Here is a 23,218-nt window from a genome sequence, read left to right as displayed (position 1 = left end):
TCTGTGTTTCAATAGTTGAACAGCTCTAACAGCCTAAAAACAAATATTAGAAATCTGAGAATTATCCTAATGCTTTCATTATTTATGTTTAATTTGTCACCACATCCAATTAGTTTTACCCCAAGTATAGATTCCCCAGTTCGTCTCTACCCTGTTACAAACCTGTTCTCTCCTAGTCTACTGCTCTGTTCTCCTTTACGGTTCCCCTCATTGACTTTCATCACTATTCTCTAGCTCACTTTCACACTCCACCCACATAGCCTTTCAGTTTCTAGAAAATGCCACGCTTCTTTCCATTTTAAGTTTTGCATGGATGCTGCTTCCTCTCTTCCTAAAACCCTTGTTTCCATCCAACTCATCCTTCAGGGATCCTTTCCTATTTTATCCTCCATCTTAAATGTAAATTAGGACCCTCTTTTTGGGGTTGGGGGTAACCAGGGATTGAACTTAGGGGCACTCAACCACCGAGCCACATCCCCAGCCCTATTTTGTATTTTATTTAGAGACAGGGTCTCACTGAATTGCTTAGCGCCTTGCTTTTGCTGAGGCTGGCTTGGCAGATCTTCATTTTTAATGAGGATAAATAAATAAAGCCCCTGGAACTTACTTTTATTATACATATGACAATGACTTAAAAGTCCAAAGAGGGCAGGGATTCTGCCTACATTATTTACTGCTGTATCCCCATCACCCCACTAACATGTTTGGCATAAACAATAGTAAGAGGACAAAGACATTGGAGTTTGTTTCAGGGCAGCTTTAGGAATATAAAACCAAAATGCGGTGGAATCGAGACATTGGTTTCTTATTTGTTTTTCCATGAAGAGTGCCTTAGAGAACACAGTTTCCAGAATATAGCATAGGTAGAAAACTAATTTAAATTTAGCAAACTAAATTTAATTTTCAGTATTTTCTTATCTGGTGTCATCTGAAACTGACTTGATCTTGATGTAATTGCTTGCCAAATCATCTTAATTTGGCCCAAACTTGAATAATAACTAATAAATATTTGACATCCCTCGTGCTCTTGCACTCTTGATGCTTCTCCTCAAAACAACTGAATATCTTGATTTTATTTCTTTCTTACCTCTCCTCAGCTTCTTTTGCTCAATTCCTCCTTAGGTGTTAGAGTTACTCTTAGATGTTAAAGAGTTCCTTAGGACTTTTACCTAGACATTTCTTTCTTCTCCCTTTATGATACTGCCTGCTCTCATAGCTTCAGGTTGCCATTTTAGGAAATGTTAAATAAGTAAATGGATGGATGGACAACTGGATGCTGGATTATTGAACACATGAATAAAAAAAAATAAGACATAGATTTAATAATGTGACTTTGAAGTCCAGTCTGATTTGGCAGATAAAGGTGGAAGATACTTAGGTCAACTGTCTTGGCAGAGAGTTCAAGATCTAATTCCTCTCATCATCACCCTTCTTCTAGAAGCCACCTCATCCTTCAGCTTAGACCATTCCTGATACCCTTCAACCCTCCTCTCCAAATAAGATTGGATCCCTATTACATATTCCAGTAGCACCCTGCACTTCTACTTTAGAAATACATAGGACTTCTGGAGTAATCTATTTCCTGTGAGGGAAGGGACTGTGTGACTTGTTTAATTCTTTTTTTTTTTTTTTTTTTTCCCCCTGAAAAATAGGAAATTTTATTTTGGGTTTAATTCTTTGTCTCCAATTTATGATACAGTGCTTTCTCCACACAGTAGGCATTTAGTAAATGTTAGGTGAGTGAGCGAATCAGTGAATTCAACCAGTATCTCAGGGTTGCAAGAATCTCAAATCATGATTGAAAGGATATTCTGTAGTTTTGCTTTTCAAAGTGTAGTCCTCTGTCCAGCAGCATTATCACTTGTGAACTTGTTGGAAAACACACAGTCTCAGTTCCCTTCAGATCTTCTATACCAGGTCCCAGGGTGACTGTAGTACACAACATAGTTGTGGCCTTCAAGGAGTCATAAGCTGTGGCTTATGAGACCTGCCCAGAGATGTTAGAGGAATTGCTACTCCTCATCTTTACTTTTTACTTTTTTCCTTGAGAAACATTTCTCCTGTGATCTTATTGCATCAAGCTCTCTACAGTAGTGATTTGTAAAGAATTATATGAATAAATCTTCAATGCTTTTCTCTGTTTCCCTCAATAACCATTTTAAAGTTGAAATTTTGTTTTATTACATAATTATGTGTTGTTATCTGCTGTATATGACTGTGGAAAAGGCCATAGTCTTACCTGTACATGACTGTGAAAAAATATTGTGGAAAATGAACATTGATTTGTAAACTACTTTCAGATGTTGAACATCTCCCCAGCTGTGAGAAATTATTGCTTATATTGCAATCCATGAAGTTGTTTTTTTTTTTTTTTTAAGTTTTATGCTAGCTATTCCAGGCTATATGAAAGATATGATCCCTCCCTAAACGGACCTAAGATTTTAATTGGTGAGATAAGACCAAGGAGCTTGAAAGATTAGAAAGAGTAAAGTGCATCTACAAGAATATAAGACAGCTCGACTGTGGGGAATACAACTATCGCATACCCTAAGATGATGCTTAATAAAGCAATGCTGTTTCCTTTTCAGGACAGTCAACTTCAAAGAAATCAGAAGATTCTGTAAAAGGTAAGTATCAGGTGTTTCTTTATTAAATAGAAATATATAAGTTCAAGGTATTTGCACTTTGGGTTCCTCTTGAATTATATCTTGCTCTAATGTGAATTATTTTTTTGTTTTTTTTAACTACATGAGAAAAGTCATAGAAGGACAAAAATGAATGTTTACTCCCCTATTAAGAAAATTAAATGTCATTTTATCTTGTTTTAATTTTTTTTTCACATTTCAGTTTTATATTGTAAAATGTGAAGGAGCAGAAAGAAAGGAACTGGTGAGGGTGGGATGGAAAAGAAATTTGAGGGGTGGGTTAATATGTAAGCCAGAGTTGCTTATATTACTTGAATCTGAGTGGTCATTTGGTGATTTTGATTGATTGAAGTGTATAGTTTGTGCATGGAAAGGAGAATGTTGGCAATTGCTTACTGCTGGTTAGCATTTTAATTAGTCCTATAGTGTTCACCAGCTCGGATCAAAATAGATTGGTTCTTATAGAACATTTGCTACAAATTTCTTTTTCCTTGCTATATTTCAAACAGTATGCTCAATGACTTTTAAAAATGCAAGTTTTTTTTTTAACTTAAAAAAAAATAAGGTAAAATAGCAATGGAAAGCTAGAGGTAAAATTGATATTATCACGTGAGTACCAAAAAGTTTTGCATAATTGCAAAGGTAGATTACAAATTTGTCACTGTTCCAAAAGCCAAACCAAATAGTAATACCATCAATAATACCCATAAGATAATAAGGAGAAGTCACTTCAGCTTTTTCATGGCAGTTTTGAGAGAAGAATCTGTTGTGGATTTATGAGAGAGGACATCAGTTTGTGATGACTGATAGTTACTGTGCTACATAGTAAATCTCTAAAGAACCAGAGAATTTAAGTAAATTGTCCAAGGTCAAATAATTAATAGTAGAGCTAAGATTAAACTAGTTTATAACCCTAAAGTCTGTGTCTTTTTACTTTACCACCAACAGCTGTGAATCAAAACTCTTTGTACCCTAATTTTGGCAGATACATCATACAGATCCATGTCTCACTTATGTTGTAAAATGGATATAAAGAAACCTACTTTGTTAAATCAGAGAAAAGAAAAATAATAGACTTTTCATAGAAACAGATTCTCTATTTTCTGGAATTGATCAGATCAAAAGTCAAGTCTGTAAAAGTTTAATCTGTCCATTTGTTATGATTATTGGAGACATTTGCCTGTTATTCAGTAGAGTGAGTTTTTACATATAATATCCTCAAAAACTAAAATGATAGACCTGTTTTCATTATTCAAAGCTTTTGGGAAAATTGAGTGCAGTTTTAGATATCACACCCCAAAGGGAACATTGAAGACTTGAAGTTAGGAAGAGAACAAACAAGGTGTTAAGAGAACTTGAAATTTTGCTGTAGGAAGAACATTGGAGGAACTTCAGATATTTAGTTTGGAGAAAAGTAAATAAGAGGTGAGGTGAGGAGGTAGATATGGAAACTACAGATATTTTGAAGGCTTTTAATATGTTGAACACTTATTTTTGGTGGCTCTGATTGACACAATGGGAGTGTATGGATAAAAATTGCCTGAAAACTTTTTTGCCTCAGTTTATGGAAAAACTTGTCACTTAGAACTATCTGACAAAAGGAATGGAGAAATGGGCTGCTTTGGAAATTGCATGTTCAAGCATAGGTGGGATTGGTGCTTATTATTGGAGGTGTTGCAATGAGAGATTCATTCCTTGGATAAAGGTTGAATTAAAAGACCTCCAAGCTGTCCTTCCACCTCAGAGAGTCATTATCTTAGATTCTGATCCTCATTTGCTAGTAATTAGTACAGAGATTTGACAGTGTTGATATAAGAGCATCATTTTGTATTGACTTTTTTTTCCTGTTATTTCCTTAGCAACACTTCTCCTACCTGTAGCAGGTTTTAGCAGTTATAGCAATGATTTGTAGTGACTGTCACTCTCAGGGAACCAGACTGTTTTAGATTCATCATGTTGTAAGGGATCTTAGAGGTCATTTAGTCCAGTTTTAGAGACTTGATTCTCTAAGGATATTTGAGTACTTTCAGTGGATACTCTTTCAAAGGACGTTATTTTATAATGTTATTCTAAACTGATTTTTCGGTAAAATCGGATTGTCAGGTATTAGAAAATTAGTGTAGGAAAGCTGGAATTTGGGAAGTATTTCTGGGAGGGAACAGGAAAACAGGTGGTGATGGTAAGGCTTTTTGAAATTAGCTCCCCATTTTTAAAGATCTTAAGAGACTTTGTGGGGCTGGGTATATAGCTCAGTTGGTAGAGTGCTTGCCTTGCAAGCACAAGGCCAGGGTTCAATCCCCAGCACCACAAAAAAAAAACAAAAAACGAGACTTTGTTTTCTGACATCTTAACAGAGTAATATCATAGTGATAATTTTGTTAGGCCTAATTAGTTTTTCTGTACTTTATCTCATTTTGGTGAATTTTCATAAAATAGGATGAGGAATTTTATCCTCACACTGATAGATCAAGCAGTGACCTCCAATAACACAGGAATCTTCTCCTGAAGACATTATAATTTTGTCATCATTTGTATGTAGATCACTAGAAATATAGCCACCACCACCCCCACCTTTTGCCATTTTTGTTAAAATTGGTGCCACAGCAGACTTAGGACCAAAGTTCAGATACACATATTGATTCAAGGATCAAAGTCCAACAGGTAAGAGATGAGAACCACTGTGGCAAATCAATACTGCTATATTTTTGTATTGTGCTGAACTAAGGAACATTCTGTATTGACAGACCAGATTTAAAGTAGTAATTACACTATTAACTCTTATAAGGGAATTACCTCTTGTTACATAGTTGTCTTTGATTTAGTTTTCTTTTTCTTGGTTGTATAAAAGACAAGTTAAGGTTATTTTTTTTAATAGACAGTACATTTATATTAGAACCATTAACTCAAGAATAGTTCTTTTTTTTTTTTTTTTGACTAATGATCATTATTGGAAAGGAATTATTTGTTAACGTAATTACTTTGTGGCATTAAGGTTTATTACCTAATAATACATTTCTCAGTATTTAATAATTCTTAGTAGATTGATGATAAGGTGATTCATCTGAAACATGTTCATTTGTTACTTTTTCAGAATAGAAATGTCTTTTTATCTAAGTTTAAAGGTAATAACTGTTCCTTGTCTAAAATACAAGCAATTTAGATGTTTATAGTAGAAAGTAAAAGTATCTCAGGCTCCTTGTAATATAATCACTGGAATGTTTGGTTGATCCTTACAAACTTAATATACATGTGTAAACTTACATTATATATATCATAAATGTAATGATTTTTAACATAAATTAGATCATACTGTGCATATTTTCTGCAACTAAAAGAATTTAATGTAGCATAAACTTTTTCCTAGGCAGTACATACAAATGAACTAAGGTTTTTTTAAACAGCTGTAAGTGTTCATTTAACCAGTTCTTAATCCCTGATTGGTGGGGATGTAGGTTATCATCTTTTGTTGTTTTACACTGTGCTTCTTTGTACATATATATCTGAGTTGCTTATTTATCCTAAGTAAACAATCAAATTCCTAAAAGCAGCCTTGCTGGTCAAAGGCTATGTGCTTTTAAACTGATCTATGTTGCCAGATTTTCTTTAAGAAAAAAGGTCACAGAATTTTTACTCTGAATGATTTGAGAATAACTGTTTTCATAAAACAGGCTTTTCTAATTAATGGAATAGCATTAGTTTAACTAAATATCTTGACAATTTTTTTTTTTATAATTTATATTTTATATACTAGTTTAGTTCTTGACACTTGGGTCCTAATATAAATGTGCTCTCTGCAGAATCTTAACTTTTTCATGTCTCTTTTGTATGACCAAGAAAAAAAAGAAACTAAATCAAAGACAATTATATTGCAAGAAAAAGTTCCTTATAAGAGTTAATATTGGAATTGCTATTCTAATGCAAAGTAACTTAGAGAAGTTTTTCATAAGATACTTATTCCTTGGCCTTTTTGCTAAGACTCTGGTATTTGTCACATTATTTATTTATTAATTAAAATAATTTATTGTACCTTGAAGAGTGAATTAAATTTCCAGAGAATCAGATAAAAGTTGAATCTGAATTGCAGTTAAATTCAAAGTTAATTTACTTGCATTGGTGAATAGTTCAAAATGTGTTCTAAATATAATATGTTTTCAAAAAATGTTTTTTAAATGAACAGGAAACTCTGATGAGGAAGAAATCGTTTCTGAATCTGAGCTCTGGAAGGGTCCACTACCAGAGACAGATGAAAAATCACAGTAAGTGCTGATACTTAGAGATGATACAGACCCACTTAATCAGTTTAGGTAGCTATGACCACAGCCACTCTTGATAACAGTGAAAAAGTTTAAGATCACAAATGTCCATTTAATGCCAATGACTACCTAGCCTGGTAAGAAGGGTTTTTTTTTCCCCATCCATTGTTTATGACCTTATACAGCCAATGTCTGTCTCCATATTCCTCCTGGTGAATAAACCTTTCATCATCTCATCTTAATAGATGGTCTGGTCTTTGCTTAGATTTCTTTAGAGAGCTCTGTTCAGCTTCCAGGGCACTCTGTTCCATGATACTGTGATTGTCATAAATCCCTACTGAAGAACGCCTTTAAGATTTATACAGGTGAAGACATAGACTTGCCAACACCCACCTTAGCTCCCCAAAGATAGGTAACTCAGTGCACTCATTCTCTGCTATAGGTGGAAGAGGAGACACTGTCGAAATATGGGTTGAAATATTGTCAGCTTTATCATATATTGGGATTTTTACCACTTGAATTTTATCTGTTAAAAGGAAATAAAATACCATGTAGAGTTTAATGTGAAGATTAAATAGAATTAAGAAGATAACACACCTGGTACATGCTCAATAAATTTTAGTTTCCTTTTTTCAGTCCCTAGCCATATGGGTTCATAAGAGATCTGTTGAATCAATTATACTTCATTAATTTAAACTGCTTATAAATATTTTGCTGATTATATGGTATGTTCTTAGTGTGATAGAATTTAGATGTGTTAGAGGTTTGTAAGCAAAATTACTTTTTCTGTTTTTCTGTGGCAACCTTTTTTTCCTCAAAGAATTCCCAAAAGTATGATTATTATAGATGAGGTTATTTTAAAAGTTTTGCTGTAAATACAATACTGGTGTCCAACTTAAATTACTCAATAAACCCCTAAGCATTTTTTGAGGCACCTCTCTTTATAGCAGAGAATGGCAGAAGAGGGCTTTGTCTTAGCTTACCTTTTGGGGCAATAAAGACATGAGTAAATTCCATGAAAGAAGGCTTTCATAATATAAAACTTTTACATATTCAACTCTTTTGATATTGGTCAAGTTTGAGCATCTAACATAACCTCCACATAGAGGTTTCACCAATTTCATATATGTAAGTTCTGTAGTTTTCTAACTGTAGTAAGTGCTGTCATTGCTAGTGAAAAAGTAGCATATGGATAATACAAAATTGCAGATGATTCCTTAATCATTTGTATTTGATTTTGTAATTTTTCCTTTAAATTTGGACATATTTTTGATGACTTTATGCATCCTAAATTATTTAAAACTAAATAATGGGGTCCTATTGGATATATCTGACCTAAAAAGATTGGTAGGCTCATTTTTTATTATCCATTTTATTCCCTCTTCCCAGAAGAAGAAAAACACCTGTGTGTTCATTTACTCCTCACAATAACTCTAAGATGGAATATAAATTATCTTTATTTTACAGATGATGAAACTCAGTGTAAAGAAGTTAATTTGTTCACATAGCTAATGAATGACAGAGCTAGGACTCCACATCGTGTAATTTAAAAGTCTGCTATTTCCACTGTCTCACACTGGCTCTTTGCACTCATATTTATTTAGTACTTTACACTTTTAGTAGTATTTTTATATATTAAAATCCAAGGGGAACTCTTGTTTGGGGGACTACTTGAGATTGAATACAGGGCCTCATGCATACTAGGCATGCACCCTACTACTGAGCTACATCCCTCACCTTGTAATCTAATTTAATATCTCCTTCCAGAGTCTGTTCTTTGTTTTAGATGTAATATTATTGGTTCAGGCTGGGTGCACACCTGTAATCCCAATGACCCTGAAGGCTGAGGCAGGAGATTACAAGTTTAAGGCCAACCTCAGCACCTTAGCAAGACCTTGTCCCAACATAAAGCATAAAAAGGGTTGGGGATGTATCTGTATTTCAGTGGTAGAGCATCCCCAAGTTCAATTCCCAGTACTGATAACAAAACAAAACAAAACAAAAGTCATTGATATTAATACATAATATAATTACTCTTGTCAATATAATAAAATACTGCAACCTAAGCAAAATTTCCCTGTTTTTGTAAGACTTTTTTTCCTTAAAAATTTCTTTTTTATTCATTTCTTCAGCAGACTATAGTTTGAATTGAAAAGGTATAAAGTAAATCAAAAAGTAAAGAGAAGCAATGATATTTCACAGAGTACTTTAAAGCAGAATCTTTGGTAATACATTTTGGGAGAGGTACTAACTTGTAAATTATTTAATTTTAATAAATCTGAGTATAGTGTCAGTTATTTTAGAAACTTAAAAATTACTCTTAATCTCATATAATGTGTCTCCTGATAATTTTTTACTCTATTGGTTTTAATCAATATTTATACTTTTTCTTTTAAATAGGGAAGAAGAATTTGATGAGTATTTTCAGGATTTGTTTCTGTGAGATGGGAGAGAGAAAGCCTGCATTCCTTAATGTGAAAGTATACTTCAAAACTTCATAAATTTTTATCTACAAGTTGCAGTTTGAGTGGTTGATATTTGGAAATAAAAATCCAGCCACTCTCAGGATGTCTGATGCTTCCAAAGTTTATTAGTAGACACACTTCCCTGTCCTATTTCAGTTACTCATCTGTAAACCTCTTTTATCCATAGTTCCTTGATATACATTCAGATATGGAATGATTGGCATTAAACTGAAAACTAAGTAATTTAGTGTCTTACTTTAAAAAGGTTAGTATCAGAAATTTTCCTTTTATTAAACGGTTGTTATTCATTAATTCCACACATATTTATCAGGCTTCTATTACATGTAAGGCACTGTACTAGGCATTGTCTAAGAAATAATTATGCAGTCATTTCTGAACTTGTTAGTAAATAGTAAATTGGTGTTAGGTTTATTAGTGTTAAACATGTGAAAGTCCCTTCATTTCTTGAAGGTATTATGTTTTTCATCTCACTACTTTATAGTGAAATAAAAAGGAATCTTGATTTCTAGGAAAAATATTTGAAATGTCCAATAGCAAAATTATTAGAAGTAAAATACATGTAATTAAACATTCTTATGATAAAAATATAGTCATATTTTAGTGGTCATCAGAAAATAAAATTCCTCCAGAATTTAATGTTAATTGGAAGAATATCTAAATACCCTTTAAAATAGATCCATATATTTGGTAGTGCAAGTATGAGTTTATGCATCAAGTTCAATGATAAATTTAGATTGTTATATAAAATTAAACACTTAGTCCATTCGACATAATGGCAGATGATGAAAGTCCTACTTTAAGGAGTGCTTGAAAAGCGCTTCAGAATGAGTTTAAACACGAATTCTCCTACATACCAATTTCACACTTTGCCTCAGTGCAGTCAGCAGTGGTCAGTGAACCCTTGGTCTGCAAGGTTGGAGATTATGCTTCCTCACACTTGGTCTAAAGCAGAGTTCATATATTTGGCACATTGCTACCCTCATCTCAGTTTCTGGTGACTGAGAAGGGAAGTTGAACTGACTTGGTATCTAGAGGTTAAAAACTTTAAAAAAAAAAGCTAACAGAATAGTTTCTTATGTGATTTTTTAAAATAATAGTGGATTCTCGAAGTGGAGTCTCAAAATTATTCTAAGTAATGGAAATAAGGGAGTACATGCAGTACTTACCCAAGGTGATGACTTATTATTCCTCATTTATATGTGTTATATCATTCATTCAAAAAATCATGCATTCATATTTACTGAGTGCACCTTGTGCTACGGCTGGTTTTCTTACAAGAAGAGAAAACTAGGACACACAAACACGGAGGGATGACTATGAAGACATAGGGGAAATGTGGCCATCTACCGACCACGTTGAGAGGCCTCATGAAAAACCAACCTTGATCTTGCACTTCTGGGTTCTGGCCTTTAGAATTGTGAGAAAATAAATTTCTGTCATTTAAGCCACCCAGTCTGTGGTACTCTATTACAGCAGTCTTAGCAAATAAATATAGCTAATAACATTTTTAAAACTGTGACTAGTTTCAGGACCACATATTTTTTTAAAGTAAGTCGGCACCAAAAATGCACCTGTTTTTGTCTTATTTTGCACTTTTGTTGAACTTTATTTTATCCTTAGGGTTTTCAGGCCAGAAATAATATATTCTCTTGATAGTCACAGGATAGTTTTTCTGGAGATCCTCTTAACTGTTACTCAATGATTTGCAGAGTGAAATTTGCTGAAGTGTTTTTTTTGTTTTTTGTTTTTTTAATGTTTTCTGTTTTTCTTCAAAACTAAGATGATATTTGAAATTTCGGCCATTTGGATTATATTACAGCATTAAGCATGTTTTGGACTTTTTGTCGTCAACACCGCCTCCTGAATCCTCAGCAACTAGTAAGAAACAAGAAAAGCAATATTATTAGGAATCAATGTAAATCCAGTGTTTTTATTCTAATTCTCATGATAACTGTCTCTTATCAACTTTATAGCCCAATTAATAATATTACCCTATAGCAAGTATTAAAGGTTTCACCACTTAGAAACATTTTAATTCACAGTTGGTTCATTTAAAAAATATAATCTGACAAGTGGTTAGCTAGTTAACGTATCAGTTTCTCATTGAGGTTATGCAATGTGGGAATGAGCTTGATGCAAAAATGTTGATACCTAGAAATACAAAGTAATGTTCTTTGTCCACAGAGAATTCAGTGTGTACTCGAAAAAAATTCAATCAATTTTTATGCAAATTTTTTTATGCAAATAAAAATATCTGTATCTAGTATACTGAATAATAAAATGTCAGGAGCCACTTAAAGGACCTGATCGTCCTTCATCATAACATAAAGGTAAAATTTAATAGTACTAAGAAATACACTCACTTCCAATGTACTTTTTGAAGTACAAGTCAGATTTTTCCTACTTTCCTGTCAGAGCCCCTGTTGACAACAGTCCTCAGCCAGGCCCCAGGCAGTGTGCTTTCTGGCAGCCCCACACGCCTAGCTTCATCTCTAGACTGCAGCTATACCAGTTTTTAAGTTCTTCAATTACATTGGGCATACTCACACTTCAACATCTTTTTCTCATGTTCAGTTTTTTCATTTCTTTTCTGCTTCTCTTTGTGTGAGCCAGGTTTACTGTTCTGAGATCTTGGCATAGGCATCCACATACACACCCATGCTCTCTCTGAGGCTTGTAATCAGCACATCAAGTATGCATTGATTGTTTAATGTCTAGCTGCCCCTTATCTCTTGGGAAATAAGGACCCCAATTTTTCCTCCTGGTTTGCCCAGTATGGGCCCTGTATGGAACAGCCACCCAGTGTTTACATCAGTGAAAGCATGTGGAAAGTCAGAAACTTTATTCTGTTGAAGGATGCCCCCCAACTTTGTTAAGGAAAATATTCTCACCCTCTATAAATTAAAATGGCATCAAACACAATCATCTAAGGAAGTGTATCTTTCAAGGTGTTTTGGTTCCACATGTATTATTTGTCAATCAGTATTCCTTACAAAACCTTTGGAATGCTAAACTTGGAAGACAAAAATCAGCATTCCACTTCCAAGATGACATTTCAGTCTTTTGATGAACTAATAGTTGCACCTAAGCACTATAACAGGCTTTCCGAATGTTAAACCTGATGAATGACTGTAGGAGTAGAATTTCAGGCCAGGTAGAACAGCACCATGTGGGTATACTCGGGAAACAAAAGTATGAGGGAGTATCCCTCAAGTCACCTGCTTTGGCCAACTGTACATGTAGGACTTCCTTTATTTGGGGATCTGCTAAACCATCTTATGGAGAGAGGTTAAGCAAGTTGTCCAGAGTCTCCACAGCAAATGGAGAACACCAGTCTAAAGCTGTATTCTCACCTATCCCTGATCTCACAGACTCTGGTTTTTATACTATTCTTACAAACTCCAGTCTTGCAGAGGTGTCTCAGGAGCCACCTTCTAGAGGGACAAAGACACCTCGCTTCATCCTCTACCTCAGTTTATTACTGTCAATTCTGTATAGGAATTACACATAAGATCTCTTTGAGGGATGGTGGGGGACCCTGAAAATCACCAATTACCAGTCTGCATCAGGAAAGCAGGGCTCGTGTTAGTATTTACCGTTTATGTTTTTGTCATGTCATTCAGCTCAGCCTGACTTCTGGCTTTTTTGTAAGGAGCAAAAGCAGAATCCATCTCACCTTTTGCAACCGCGTTTCCTTCTTCCTGTTTTTTCATCTCTTCTTCAATTACCTTCATCTTTGCATCGTACTCATCTGCGAGGGATTTCCATTCCACTCTGTTGTTCTGAAGGCCATTCAGCATAGGTGTGATTTCTTTGTGAAACCGTGAGAACTCCTACAGGAAATTTTAGGTTGGAAACAGGTTATACAATTGAGTTTTGGTATCGTTCACATGCAGAGGAGCTGCGAGGCATGGCGCAGTGCTCAGAGCTGCTGGGATGAACCTTTAAGTGCCTCAGGCTTGAAGCACGTGAGTCTTTCCTGCCTGCTCAGTAGGTCTGTTCAAGTGGCAGCTCACATCTGAGTCCTCACACTTTTATTCCATCCCAAATGACATTAGGGCCAACTCTCAAAACTACTATGGAGAACAGTGACTAATGACTTTCCTCTCCAGGGAACTTTTACTGTGGTTATAATTGGAAAGAAAAATTCTCATCTAAGAGACTATATAGAGCTCATTCAAATAATTGGTTTACTTACCTTATATACAAAAGTACAAACAAAATCAATAAATCCAACTTGAAGTTTAGGTAGTTCATCTTTTTTGTTTCTGTCCATCATAGGCTAGAAAAAGAAACAAATCTTTTTAAGATAATTTCCTACATTTAATGACCAAAATAGACTGATTCATACTAATTTTTACTAAGTAATGCATTTTATTCCAAGGTCTTTACAATAGGCTGTTGCTGCAGCACTGTTCTCTCCAGATCTCCTTGTTCCCAGAATTCACTTGCAACCAGAAGTGCTACCTGCAAAGGAGAAGGACTTGGTTCACTATATCCATTTATGAAGAGGGAATTTGCATTTTATTAGCATGAGTGACATGAAAGGGTGATATCTACAGTCATTGCTTGAGATGTTGTCAAACCATATGCTCTTAAGTTTTAAAAAGGTACACAGGAAAGGAGAAGTTTTTACTTGAATGTTCCAGATTAATTCTGGGAGTGTCTGTCTCCTATTTGTATTGCCACCACTTCTCAGTAATAAAGGATAGGCATGGGAGGGTTAGTTCCATAAAACATGCTACAAGTGCAACATTTCCCAAGTCCTCCTTTGTTTTGATTATATATAAGCATCTAACACATCTCTGTGTACGTGGACACATGCACAGATAGTGTGAGGACATTCAAGGGCTAATTTATATCATTAAAAATATTACTGTTGAATGAACATTTGTTTATTGTGTTACACTGGCATAAGCCAGGTTTGCAGACAAGGATAACTGAACTTTTTTCTTTCTAATGTGGGCAGTCTAGTGAAAATAGTCATGTGATCTGTGTAGGAAGTGCTATGGATCAAGGAAAGAAGTTTCATGGAGGAGTTGCATTTATGGTAGGAATAATAGTTTGCCTGGTAAAGAAGGTAAGATTATATGCAAAGGTAAATGGAATGTCCCCAGCTTATGTGAGTAGGAGCTTGGCGTGTGAGGCGATGGTATGGGAGAGTGATAGAAATACCCCTGGGAGTGTGAGTTACAGACAGGTGGCAACGAGCCCAGTGCACTTGACTGGGAAGCTTGAACTTGGTGGCTAGTGGCTTTTATTCCTGGAGCTCCGGGGTTCCTCTGAAGTGCACTAGGTGCCCAAGAGGGTGCAGCCAAGAGAGGTGAAAGCTAAAGTAGCTCTTTTATGAACTTGTATAAGTTTTGTGGGGAGAAGTGAACTTAAAAAAAAAAAGAGGCTGGAAACCTCTGACAATGGGGAATGGGCTAGGAAGTTACTCAGAAAGGACAGTTGGGAGGCTGCCACCAAAATTCTGATCAAAGCTGGGATAAAAGTCTGCACCCAGGCCAGAGCAAGTGGGACAGACAAATGATCTCCAAGTGAAGGAGATAAACTCAAGTGAAGCCCAAGATTTCCAGCTGGGTCATTGCAGATAGGGTATGGGAGGAAGAACAGGCTCGTCAGGGTGAGTAAACACTTAGCTTAGGACTTGATGGAATTTAGGACACACCACCTCCAAAATATGTTAAGCTGAAGGAATTTAAGAAAATCACAGGAGCAGGAGTCTCGCCTTTGGAGCCTTTCTCCCCTGAAGCCAGTCAAAACCTAGAAAGGATTGTTTGCCTTCTCCTGAAGCCAATTGTAAGACCCTTATTCAAGAGGTGACCCCTATCCCTGGAGGAGAGAACCCAAAGAAGTGGAAATGCCAGGAGGAATCGAAACAAAATGACTTTGCTGTTTCCAAAGTTTTTTATCATTAGATCCTCTTTGTGACTGCTGCTTCACCAAGCCTAATAAAAATACACAAATACAACTGTTTCTTGGGATCTTTATTTTCTTCCTTCTCCACCCCTGTGGTGCTGGCAATGAAGCCAGGTCCTCACCCAGGAGAAGCAAGCCCTCTCCCACTGAGCTATACACCAGACCCTTTATTTCCTTACAATAAAGGCTCTTGGATCACACTTAAATAAATCTGTATGCATTTTTTTGTTAATCCGTCTTTTGCTATGGGGGCCTCCTCCGCTGTGAACTTAGGATGGGTAAGGAAAAGATTTTTCTTTCCTCCCATGGGTTACAGTTACTCTACAGGTGGAATCCACATCTATAGTTGAACCAGGTCTTTCTGGCCTCTCTTCTTGAGGTTTTCCCTAGATGTTACTGAAGGAAAAGAAATTTCTTCAATTAGTAAGAAAGTAGGTAGTCAGCTGTTGCCTCCACGCCTCTCACTCTGCACGTTGGGGAAGAACAACCTTAAACCAGCATGTCAGCCAGTGCCAGTGTCCTTCCTGTAACTGACAGCACACTGAAGAGGAGGTTGTAGGAGCAGAACCATCCTGAGCAGAGGAGAGCACAGATGAGTCACCCTGGTCTTGTTCTCACTCATCTCGACTAAAAACTCAGACCTTCTCTGAAATTTTACATAAATTATTTACAGCCTGTTCAGTGATTATTAAGGAATTATTAAAGAAGCGGCTTCTTTCCAAAGTTTCCTTTATTTGCCTTCCCCTGGGGCCTGATCAAGGGACCTGTTGTCTTGCTGATGTTTAATTTGTCAGAATAGAATTCTGGGGTTGCCAGAGATCTTTATGTGGATGTTTACATGGGATCTAGACCGCACCTGAGAGTGGGCACAGAAAACCATGAGAGCAACAAAAGCCACAGTGCTACTGGACTTGCCTGGCTTTGCACCTCCCAGGGCTTGGTGATGGCCGACAGGTCACATGCAGTCATCATCATCGCCCTTAGGAAGAAAAGAAAAATTGTTAAAATAGAGATGCAGACTGCTTTTCTTTGCCCAAAGGGCAATACCATTCCAACTACTCACATGATGATCTCTTTCTTGGTTGGGTCCACAGTTACGTACTTGATGGCCTCCTCCTCAGTCTGCATTTGCTCACAGGCATCCACAATCTTTTGAAACATGGTTCTCTTCCTAGAAAACAATTTTACCATATAAATTTTACCAAAAGGAAAAGGTGTCTCAAATGTGTGCTTTTTGTATTTCATGTTCCCACTTTGCATTGAGATGTCCACATAGCAGAAGCCAAGGGCTAAGGGAACAGGCAATAACTGTCTAATTTTGTCACAGAAAGGGCTGAAGAGAAAAAGCACAAACCATAAAAGGGGAAAAAAACAGATAAGTCTGAATACTTTAAAACAAAGTTACAAATGGGAAAAGAGACCATAACATTAACAGAGAAGGCACAGACTGTGATAAGGTATCACAAGACAGAGCCACCAGAAAGTAAGAACCCCAAGCATATAGATGCTAGGACTCATTGGTATCAAAGAAATACAAAATTGAAAAATAAAATACCATCTCACACTCCATAGATCAACAAAACTTAAGAGTGCACAGATCCAGAGTGTTCTGGATATGGATCACAGGGACTCTTGTACGCTGTTGCTGGGAACTTCAGTCAGCACGACTACTCAGGAGTAGAGTTTTGCAGAGTGGCACAACATTGAACGCAGGCAAATCTCAGCATTCCCATCTCTAGGCATGGACTGCAGAGAAACTCTCATATCCACACAAGATATACAGCATAACATTGAAGCAATGATGAAAAATGGGAAACAATCTCCCTAATATTGTTTTCTCTTTAAAAAATGAAAATAGAGGCAAATGTGGCAAAAAGAAAGGTGGTTAAATTTGGGTTATGAACACTTATATGAGTCTAAAAATTTGTTCTCAAGTCTCAACTATTTTAATAGTTAAATTTTTAATGAAGAAGGATCAGAAAGGCAAAATTTGACAATGCCCAAGTCATTGAATTTGTGGAGCTTATAATTCACTCACTGTTCTAATCAGTGTTCAAGAACTTCATATTTCATTTGTGAGAAACTATGTGGATACTTGAAGTATCTGGTCTCCTTGGTAATGTCATTGTTACACACAGGCTGGCCCTCTGCTCCCTATAACTCAGTTTTGTGAGGTTGGTTCATGTGTGCCACAATCACCAAGATTGTTCAGCTCCTACACACTGACAGGATCAAATTTCTGAACTTGAAACACCGAATACCAGATTCTGGACCATGATGAATTCACCAAGACAAAATCATTGTAAGGTTGACATCCCTGTGCAGGCAATGGACAAGCTTCATGGCATATTCTTCAGTTCAGACTTCTTCAGGTAACAAGCTTAACATGGGGGGTTTAAGTTTTTAAAATATATTTCCAGACTTCTAGTAAATTCACTATCACGCATCTGTCTTGAGGATAGTCTAATTGATGTTCCAAAAGAAAAACAGACAAATTTGTATGCATGCATGTGAACAAATGCATCTTAACTTCAGTGCAGCGGGTAGTTCTGGAGAGCAGAACCACACAGCATGTAAGAGTAACCTGGGGATCAGGTGTGTACTTACTTGAAATATAAAGCCAGGTCAGTTGCTATTATTGCAACCTCAAACAAATGAATAACTGTTTCAAACTGACGCTTGTTTAGGTTCTGGAAGATGTTTAAACTCTGTAAGAGGAAAATAAATTCACAATAAAGTGCAATCATTAATTTGCCTTTGGTTCAACAAATCAAAATATGCTTAATGAGAAGCAAGTCTCAGTTTTGATTCCAGTTTTTATCTCATGGATTAAGTAAACCCCTCTACTGAACTTTAAGGGAATTTAAACTATAACAGCATATATTGTTAGCAAGTATTCAGGTAATCAATGTATAAGTTTTCAGCATTAAAAAAAAGTGTCTTCTTTGAGGGCTATTTTAAAAAATATCGATAGATTTAGGATTGGCATGTATTAATTGAGGCATTTAAATAAAGAATTCCTGGGAGATGTTCAATGGTAAGACATGTTGCATTATCTACCAGGTAATCTTAGAGTGATCATAGGAAGCACTGGTCTTTCAGAAACTACAAATTCCACTAATAGTTACATGTATATAGGAAAAAATAGTGAAATGCTCCCATTTATTCTTTTTTTTTTTTTTTTTTTTTTTTTTTTTTTTTTTTTTTTTTTTTGGTGCTGAGGATCGAATCCAGGGCTTTGTGCTTACAAGGCAAGCACTCTACCGACTGAGCTATCTCCCCAGCCCAAAGTAAGGGGTGAGAGGATGGAGGGTTGGGAGGCTCTTCTTCTGGCTGGTTTGTTCGTTCGTAAATTCCATAATCTAACCGTGCTGGAGTCTCGAACCATGGTCTCCAGCATGGGAGGCAGCCTCTCTAGGGGATGGGCTATTTTGCCACCACCCATTTATTCTTAAAATGTTTTCTTGCAATGATAATTTACAAAGACTTAACTAGGCCTTTCTTCAAAGAGTTTTTCATTGATACTCTCTTCACATGTGAGCCTCAGCTTCATTTCTTAGTGTTCAAGAAAACCTGAGTATAAAACTTGGAGTGGTTATTAAAAGCCCTGATATTCCAAATGAACCTGTTTTAGTCAGGTTGAACGACAGGTATATGGGGGCTTAGCGAATGAAATTGAGACTGACAAAATCCAGAAAAATTCCACTGGAAGAAACGAAGAGGTAAACTGCTCAGTTATGAAGAGAGAGAGGTAGCATAATGTTGAAAAGAAAGCTGGACTACACACCACATAATAATAGCAAACAGTTCTTACCACCTACCAAGTTCTAAATGCTTTTTGAATACTTTTCATCTCCTCACAGCAAATCATAGCACAGAGAGGTTAAGTAACTTGCTTATGGTGAAACAGCTGGAATAGGTCAGGCCTGGTCTCTAGCCCGATGCAACATGCCTGCAGAGTTTATGCTTTCAGTCTCTACCCTATGTCACCTCTCAACGAGGAGTGCAGGATCAGTTCCTGGTTTCACCGCTTGCAAGTTGTATAATCCTGGACATTGCCATTAACAACTGTTGAGAATTTGTTTCTTCAAATGGGGTTGATACAGCAGCCCTACCTCGCTGCCCAGCACTTGGTCTATGCTCAATAAAGATCTGTGGAACGCTGACTCAAATGAAACGAAAACTGGGAATGCATTTTCAAAATGGAAATGACTGTAAAACTGAATAATTTTTGTATCTTTATTATTGTTACATAATGTTTTGAGCTAAACTCTAGATTAAAATAGAACTGCAAACCCAAGACCAAATGTGCCTCTCATTTATTCCAGGAGATTGAAATCATAGAAAGCAATAATTGCACAAGAATTCAAGTTTTAGACACTATACAATTCGATATATAAATCTGCACTAAAGTCATCTTTTTATAACATCTACAACCAGAGGTATTTGTCAAAGCATGTGTAAGTAACAGGAAACTGATTTTTTGTTTTTAAAACAATGAGTTCACCACAGCAACTTTAGTCTTCTATATTGAGGGTAAATCAATGGCTATCAACCACTCCAAATTACAATAAACAAAAATAAAAATTGTCTGGATTATAATCAATTTCTTACTTGGAACAGTTCACAGCAGCCCCATTGAGTCTATCAGTCCAGAATCTCTGAGCCAAATTTGGTGAATTAAATTATTTTCAATCTATTCTGTGCTGGTCAGGGACAGGGAAAGGAAGTAGGCATTTGTCACTTAATCCCACTTAATCTGCCCCTGATTCTCATAGGATGGTGGCCTCCCCTTTGGACTGGTGGTGATCCAGTAGCACATTTGCATTGACAGGTCACTGCCTGTATTCGTTCACTGAGATACATTACTATGTTCCAAAAGTAGTGTGTCTCGTGATTCAGACACACACGCTGCAGACTCAAAACACTTAAAGTCAACCTTCATTGCTGTACTAGCCAAAAGAAAAAAGAGAATGTCAGAGAAAGAATGAAAATGGCTTACATTCTTAGACAAATTAATATATGCAGTACATGAAATCATTTTTCAAAGTCAAAACAGACGGCTGAATTCAAATGAATAATCCCTAGGACAGAAACTTCCTTATTTCTACCAAGTGTCAGGTTATACGGAGTCCACAACATACCACCATTGAACAGATTGATCAATATTTATTGTGCAATAATTATTTTAGTGCATATTGTTTATATTTGTGAACCTGAACACCTATTTGACAAGAACAAATGTGTGTGAAAGAAAAAGCCATATTTTGAGGGATAGAAATAAATAGGACTAATGCTGTCATGCTGCATTTAAGCCATACCTTTTCCCAATCCAAAATAATAAGACAGTAGTATTAAAGTTGACAGATTAGTGAACATTCTTTTGCTTTCCAAAATAAATCAATGCTGGATTTTAACATTTTGGTATAATTAAGAAGAAAAGGTTTATATCTAACTCTTCAGTGCTGCTTCCTGTGTCTAGAACATAGCATACCTAAATTTCACTTCTTTTTTCATCTCACTCATTTTCAATTTCATCTAAAAACATGTATTTATAATTAAGAAAATTAACCTTTTCCTAATTCTACATTCTTCTATATTTTCTTTCTTCCTTGAACCTGAGGTTCTTAAAAGAAACGCTTCTAATTGCTGTTTCTTTTAAGTCATGGATATAGAGTCATGTAAAAGATCCTATTTTTGTTCTCGAATTAGTTGCTAGAATGCTCTTGGCCAAATTGTGGCTGATGTTTAATAAATGTATCTCATCATATGCAGTTTGGGTTTGAATGGTCTTTACCATGCTTCATCTCATTTTTCTTATTCTTTCATTAGCCTTCATTTGCTTTTTATTTAATGTTATGTGTATTTTTAAAAACTCAAATCCTTTCTGGAGGAAACATACACGTAAAATTGGAGCTTTTGGGATTGCTTGTAAGAAAAACAGATGCAGTGGTCCTTTAATTAAGGATGTGCATGGCTCAGAGCAGCAGCAGAGGATGGAGAGCTCTGTGGACACACCCTGCTCTGACTCTACTGTACCCCATGTCGAAGGGAATGCCCTGGACAAGGAGCAAAGGAAGGAGCAGACAGCAATAGCCAGGTCCCAGTGCAGAGAGACCACTGCATCATGGCTTTGCTCAGTATGAACCTTACGACTTCTAGAAAACTGAAATCAAGGATGTATTGGTCCCGAAAAACTAAAGGCAAATATGTGGATGCTAACCCACAATAAGCGGGGAGGGGATATAGAAGTTCAGTGGATTAGACAAATGGGAATAAAGGGAAGGAGAGGGGATAGGAAAAAGAAAGAATGGAATGAGTCCACCATAACTCTCCTAGGTACATATATGACTACACCACAGTGAATCTCACCATCAGGCACATCCACAAGAATGGGGTCCTAAGATCCCATATTCCATGCTTGTATCATTACATAAAAATGGATTCTACTGTCATGTATAACTAAAAAGAACCAATAATAATAATAAAAAGACTGTATTGGCGAGAGTGTTTGAGACAATAAACTGGAAGCTGAGGATTTCCCCCAGCTGCTCCACAGCATTCTTTAGCAGACCAGGCTCCGTTTAAGGATGAGTAGTTTTCAAAAGGGAACAAGCATAAAATCTCTGCATAAAGACCACACAGATGTGAACTAATCTATGGACTCCATGCAATTCCAACCAAACTACCAATGAGTTGTGTTCGTGTTTGTAAATTGACAAATGAATTCTAAAATTCACATGGAAATGCAAAGGGGCAGTGGGTACTGAACCCATAAAGTTGAATTAAGAATAACTGACCCTATGTGCATATATGACTACATGACCCCTGTGATCCTACATCATGTACGACCAGAAGAATGAGATATTATACTCCATTTATGTGTGATGTGTCAAAATGCATTCTGCTGTCATGTATAACTAATTAGCAAAAAAATAATAAATGATAGTGGAAATTATAGAGCAAAATACAAATTTTACAGCTATTGATGATGGTAAAAAAATACTACTAATAATAAATACCTTGTAAAACAGAAGTGGAGATGTGGGTGAAGTTTTAAGTATCCTAACTGCTTCAAAGTTTATAGCAGGGGAGTTAAGAGATACTATAAACTTAACTCATATCGTTTAAAAGTAAACACTTCTATGCTCAGATGTATCTTCCATAACTTTACATTGACATTTGTTGTTCACTTCAGAGGGGTCATTAAGAACTAACATCTCTTGTGATAATGACACATCGTGGGAAATTCTGTAATTCCTTCCATTTCTGAAATGTTTCTGTTAAATTCAAATAAATCATTGAGTGCCTTTTATTTCTTATTGTTTAAATTTTTGTGGTGCTGGGGATTGAACCCAGGCCTTCACACATGCTAGCCAAGTCCTCTACCACTGAGCTACAGCCCCAGTCCAATGCTTATTTGAGATAAATGGAATTCTACTGAGCAACGAACAGGAAAGCATCACTAATGAGAGCACGAACGAATTTCAAAATTATATTCTGCATGAAAGAAGCCAGCAAGAGAGCTTGTAGTATGATTGCACTTGTTTAAATCCAGAACATACAAACTAATCTATAGGGACTGAAAACACTTCAGTGGTCACCTGGAGCTAGGAAAGGAGAGAGAGATGAACTTCAGGGGGCATGAGCAATCATCTGGGGTGACAAAAATGTTCTGTATCTTGATTGTGGTAGTGGTTTCCCAGGTATATAAAATGGTAAAAACTCAGAACTGTACAATTTAAAGGGAAACTATTGTGTTTCTTCAATAAAATTGATTTAAAAAATAACTGTCTTTAAAAAATAGCTTGTTGTGTGATTTTATTTTTCAAAACTTGTTTCTCTCCACACTGCCTGTATTTAGTCATGGGGAATTGCAATCAAGTTCATTAAATGTAAATGAAATATCTAT

The 23,218-nt window shown here is 36.1% G+C and overlaps 2 protein-coding genes across 2 annotated transcripts in view; one reads left to right on the top strand and one right to left on the bottom strand.

Moving 5' to 3' along the window:
- The window catches only part of LOC124984732 (protein FRA10AC1), a 31,069-nt gene extending 19,487 nt beyond the window's left edge, over positions 1-11,582 (top strand). The window contains 3 exon segments of the mRNA XM_047552709.1: positions 2,589-2,627; positions 6,823-6,901; positions 9,299-11,582. Coding sequence (XP_047408665.1) covers positions 2,589-2,627; positions 6,823-6,901; positions 9,299-9,341 — 161 coding nt within the window. The 3' untranslated portion in view covers positions 9,342-11,582.
- Positions 11,052-23,218, bottom strand: part of Pde6c (phosphodiesterase 6C) — a 50,240-nt gene continuing 38,073 nt past the window's right edge. The window contains exons 16-22 of the mRNA XM_047552708.1: positions 17,914-18,014; positions 16,370-16,477; positions 16,222-16,285; positions 13,777-13,851; positions 13,583-13,666; positions 13,061-13,217; positions 11,052-11,259 (exon numbers count right to left, since the gene is read on the bottom strand). Of these exons, the coding sequence (XP_047408664.1) occupies positions 11,198-11,259; positions 13,061-13,217; positions 13,583-13,666; positions 13,777-13,851; positions 16,222-16,285; positions 16,370-16,477; positions 17,914-18,014 (651 nt within the window). The 3' untranslated portion in view covers positions 11,052-11,197. The remainder of the gene's footprint in view (positions 11,260-13,060; positions 13,218-13,582; positions 13,667-13,776; positions 13,852-16,221; positions 16,286-16,369; positions 16,478-17,913; positions 18,015-23,218) is intronic.

Source organism: Sciurus carolinensis, chromosome 5 (genome assembly GCF_902686445.1).
Source record: "Sciurus carolinensis chromosome 5, mSciCar1.2, whole genome shotgun sequence".
NCBI lineage: Eukaryota > Metazoa > Chordata > Mammalia > Rodentia > Sciuridae > Sciurus > Sciurus carolinensis.
Note: the sequence above shows the minus strand (reverse complement) of the source record. Positions and strands in the feature narration are given on the sequence as shown.